Source organism: Rutidosis leptorrhynchoides, chromosome 4 (assembly GCF_046630445.1).
Source record: "Rutidosis leptorrhynchoides isolate AG116_Rl617_1_P2 chromosome 4, CSIRO_AGI_Rlap_v1, whole genome shotgun sequence".
NCBI classification, from domain to species: domain Eukaryota; kingdom Viridiplantae; phylum Streptophyta; class Magnoliopsida; order Asterales; family Asteraceae; genus Rutidosis; species Rutidosis leptorrhynchoides.
This window is the reverse complement of record NC_092336.1, coordinates 450,355,624-450,360,912: the sequence shown is the minus strand read 5'-3', so window position 1 is coordinate 450,360,912 and position 5,289 is coordinate 450,355,624. Positions and strand designations below refer to the sequence as shown.

Genomic DNA, 5,289 nt, shown 5'->3' with positions numbered 1-5,289 from the left:
TGTGGTTCACTTGTACTTACTTACTTAAACCTATGATTTCACCAACGTTTTCGTTGACAGATTTCTATGTTTTTCTCAGGTCCTTGAACGATACATGATACATGCTTCCGCTCATTATTTTGATACTTGCATTGGATGTCGAGTATATATATATGCATACATGGAGCGTCTTTTGGCTACTTTTAAATTGTGTCGCATAAGTTTCACTTGTACTTATAACTTTGTAACGTAACTTGTGGTGGAACAATTCTTATAAACTTTGAACAATCTTCACATTTGAAATGAATGCGATATATCTTTTGGTCAAACGTGGTTTTAAAGACTTATGACCACGTAACGGGACCTAAGTAGACGGCGCCGTCAATGACGATTTTGTCGGGTCGCTACAACTTTGATGTTATATCTTGCGACTTCAAAGGAAGCAATTAGTTCCGTTCTTGTCGCAGATAGGGGGCAAGTACATCTCATACTTATATTTGTTTACATTTATGATATTTTTGATATGGTGTATGCATACATGTTCTCCATTGAAACAATGCATGTACAAATGCATGTATACTTTGTTAGTAATGCACTCAGTGGAAGTGAAGTTAATTATCCACCCATTGAAAAGCTGGTCTACGCGCTTGTGCATACAGCTCGCCGGTTGCGCATATATTTTCAGGCGCATCCTATTGTGGTATTAACTGACCAACCAATATGACAGGTAAAAGTCACGATGCGCGCATCCTAGAAACATCTTATTTGTGTAAACCTTGTAAGACGCAATGTACGCACTATTAAATCTGAACTCACTGACAAAGTGTAACAACCCGACTTTTTCCGTTTACTATCGTTACTTGTCTGTTAAATATTTAACGGTGATTACTTAGACTTTGTGTATTTAACAATATTAAATGCATACTTGATCCTATTGGATTACTTGAATTAATATGTTATATTAATTGATGAATTTGTTTCAATAACGAAATACGTAGAAAACGACACGATTAAGTTAATCGCCTAGAAAGCTTTTCAGTTTACGGAACTTAGAGAAATGAGAAAATAATTATTTTTAATAATTATTTATTTTAAGAAAAACTTATTTAATTTATTATTTATTTAATGAATTAAACACGGTGATTGCGTTTCAACGACTAGTTAACGTTCCGGAGACCCGATACGGTTAACGGCACTCGAAACGGACCACGCGCACATGAGTAAATGACCAAATGAGCCCAATGACCCATCCTTATAGGGCCTTCGGCTGAATTCCCCATCCCCTACCCATTATGTGCTTAAAATTAGCCCATGTTTGATTAACTAGTATTTTGGCCCTAACTATATAAAGAAACTTAACCCTAATAAATCATTAAACAAAATAAGTGCAATCCCTTCCTCCCTCTCTCAAAAGCCACGACTTGGAGCAGCCCCAAACCCCAAAAACAAGTCGACATCTTCATCTCCTTCAATCTCTATCAATTGCTTGCTCGTTTGCTTAATCGTTTACGTATTCGTGATCCTCTCGTTCTCCTCTACACGTATCTACTTGAATTTGTGATTTAAAGGTATAAAACCATCAACCCTAATCTTTTTGGATCTGATTTTGATCAATTACATGGTGTACAAGAGTCTAGTGCTCAATTGATTGCAATTATAGTCGTTGTTAGTCGTTAATTTGCACGATTGTTGTATGTTGTGTGAACCACGAATTGATTGGTCATGAATCTGATTAAATGAGTTTATGTACTGATCATATAATTTATCTAGATGGATAGATCTCGAAAAATTAATAAATTTGGACTTTGGATTTGCATGATTTCGTTACCGGATGCTTAAGTTATGATTAATCGAAGCTTCGTTAGGGTTTCACATGTAATCCGAATTTTATGAGTTGCATGCTTTGTGTTTTAGTTTATAAAAAGTGTACTACTGTATTCCTTATGAAAATTTATGCAATTTGGACTTAAGATTTGCGTCAAAAGGTTATGTAATGCTCCCATTATGTCAAAACGAAGATTTGGTTCTTAAGGTGAGCTGAATCAGTTTTCAAAGTTACATAAATATTTCTAGAGTGAACTAGGAGTTGATTGAGACTTTGATCTTCTGGAATATGTTAGTCTAAGTGTTCCTTGGAATATTTCATTTGTATGTGAACTTGAGAAAACGTGATTTTCCATGAGATATATGCCCGTCTCTGTGATATGTCTGTTTGATGAACAAAACTGGAAGGTCTGTAAAGATTGATTAAACTGTATGAATTGGCTAAAGAGATGTCTTTGATTATTTTAGCACTAATATTTTGGAACGTTTTGAGATGACTCCAATTGGCCGTTCATCAAAATCTATTTTCTATATTTTCTGAGAAATATTTCAAAACTGATGCGCGTGCTGAAACTGTTTCAGTAAATCGTAACTAGACCCCTTCTGAATTCTGACTTTTAATTATCGTATGAGGCTTGGCCATACTTTTTGGAATTTATTTTAAGTATAGATGTGATCTGGAGTTGGTCATAATTTTATGATTTATGTGCTATGAGCTATAGTTGTATCTTTCTACGATGTACGTATTTCGAAGGCATGCTTTAAACTGCGAATGTGCAATTTGCTTAACGATGAGTTGTAAAGTGATACTTGACCTAGGTTTGACATGTTGACCATGTTTGCATGACCTACTGAGATGTTTGACTTTAGTTGACCACTTTGACCGAGTTGACTTTTGGTTTGACTTTGGTTGACTTGCTTGGATTAGTTGACTTTTACTTGCTTGTTGAGTCAGTCTGAGCATTAGGACTTTACATACACTATGGGTTGACATAGTATGACCTATATGTGTATACTTAAGATGACTTACTTAATTAGGTTGCGTTGTTCGGTCGAGATTGTTCGACTACAGTACGTCTTGCTAAGATATTTCAGGTGCTTTTGCTAAGGTGAGTCTACAGTCCCTTTTTCATTAACATTTTTGGGATGAGATACATGCTGCTTTTGAAACTATTTCTTAAACTGTTTTTACAACTATATTACATATTAGGCACGAGTAACTTACCCAGAATATACATATGAGTACAGATCAAAAATCCCTTAGCTTGATTATATTAGTTATTTTGTAAGCTCGACTTATAGGGACGGTACCGTTAGGTTTGACAAACCTCGCCTAAACATGACAGACGTCTATTTTGTTGTTACTCGTACACTTGATCAGTGTAGCGCCATGATAGGGTAAACTAAAGACGTGGGCTCGGCCTACGCAAAGGTTAAAGCTTTATAATCAAGTGCTCATGATAAGTGTATATTATTACGAAGCTTTTCAGAAATCTCGTGGCCTAACTTACGATGAATGTTACTTAAACATGATGTTTACAAACTTGAAACTGGACATGGTAATGTCTACAAATAGATGAAATGAAAAGAACTTTTTGATGTCACTCACAGTTGAAACTTGACATCTTACAAACAGTTTATTACTTAGCATTTGCTATATGCAAACTTTTAAGATTAAACCTTAACGGTTTATTCAGATAAACGATTTTTGAGAAATGATTTTCGAAAAACGATTTATGGAAACTGTTTTATGAAACATTCGAGAACTATTTACTCAAACCTGTAGATTCACTCAACTTTATGTTGATCCGTTTTGCATGTTTTATCTCAGGTATTAGTTGCTTCCGCTGTAGAACATTGCTGTTATATAGAAGTCAAGCCAAGCATTGGGACCAGAGTTAATATGCCGTTGGTGGATTCTGACGGGGTATTACACAAAGTGCTATGAAAAACAAAACTGGTGTTGTACAAGCCCGAGGTTTTCGGTCGATTGGACAAATGGGCCATAGAATTGGGAGAACCCGAGATTAATTACTCTCTGCGCACGACAATCAAAGGCCAAATACTGGCAGATTATCTTGCTGAAATGATAACTGAAATAGAAGCATTCTCTAAAATCAAAGAAACAGATCCCGTTGAAAGCAAAGCATGGGAATTGTACACAGATGGTGCCTGCGGCCCAAAAGGTGCAGGTGCCGGAGTGGTTCTCACGATTCCAGAGTGGAAGGAGAACACTTACGTACTCAGATTTGCGTTTGCTGCACAAATAATGAGTTGGAGTATGAGTCACTATTGTCAGGAATGCACATTGCTCACCAGTTAGGAGTAAAGTGTTTGGATGCGTATATCGATTCGCACCTTGTGGCCAACCAAGTGAATGGGTTATTCGAAGTACATGATGCCTCCATGCAAAGTTATCTGGAGTTGGTGCACAAGTTGGCTGATGAATTCGACATCTTTCGGTTAACACAAGTGCCTAGGGGCCAGAATAAAAAGGCAGACGTATTTAGCAAGTTGGCCGCCTTAACATTTGATCATCTGCATAAAAGCGTATGGGTTAAAGTTCTAGCAGAAAAGTTTGTTGATGAGAAACTCACGGTTGCACCCATTGAAGAATAAAGTATGAACTGGATGACTCCTTTTGTGCTATTTTTAACAGAAGGAATGCTCCCTGCAGATGAAAAAGAAGCACGAAAGATTCGCATGAAAGCCCCCATGTATGCGCTAATAGATGGGACGCTTTATAGAAAGTCCTTTTTGGGTCCCAACTTATTTGTAATGACCCTGGATTTTCCAACGTTTACTTATTAATAATTATTATTAATACTTGTGATTTAATGAATGTATTGTTTATATACATTTACTTGTTACCATGCTTGACTTTAAATGCCCGAAACGTCTTTGTGACACAGATACATTACACGAATAATATTTTAGAATATTATTTACATTCATGATTAAGTTTTATTAATCATTTTAATTAACTAAGGTTATTAGTTAATTACTTGGGCTTTAATTGGATTTATTTGTTAACTACTTGAACTTGGGCTTTTATTAGTGTTAATGGACTTAAACTGTCAAACCCCGTCCAAGTCCCCCTGGACGAAATCATCAATATCTGGTTCCATTGCGATGATCGACGCCAAGTAATGCCCTTAACATGAGCTAATGCACAGCGGAAGACTTAATTTGTACCTGAGAATAAACATGCTTTAAAATGTCAACATAAAGTTGGTGAGATATATAGGTTTGATGCTAGCAGTGTTATAACAATGGACCACAAGATTTCATATGTAAACATTTTAATAAAAATATTCTAAGTGGTTGAGCACTTGGTAACCATACTTAACATTTAATCACGTCGCATATTCCCTTTATTATGAAATCTTACTACACTGTACCAAGTATAGTCACGAAACGAAGTACTGTGCAACCGTTGAATACTGGTCGTCCAGTCCGGTTGGGGTTGTCAGGCCCGATAGATCT

General features: G+C 36.2%; 1 protein-coding gene across 1 annotated transcript; it reads left to right on the top strand.

Moving 5' to 3' along the window:
* Window positions 1–535: 535 nt before the first annotated feature.
* LOC139842173 (uncharacterized) lies at window positions 536–4,422 on the top strand. Its single transcript, XM_071832344.1, has 3 exons — window positions 536–679; window positions 3,776–3,995; window positions 4,103–4,422. Exons 1-3 carry the CDS (start codon window positions 536–538, stop codon window positions 4,420–4,422), a joined length of 684 nt encoding a protein of 227 aa, XP_071688445.1.
* The last annotated feature ends 867 nt before the right edge of the window (window positions 4,423–5,289 follow it).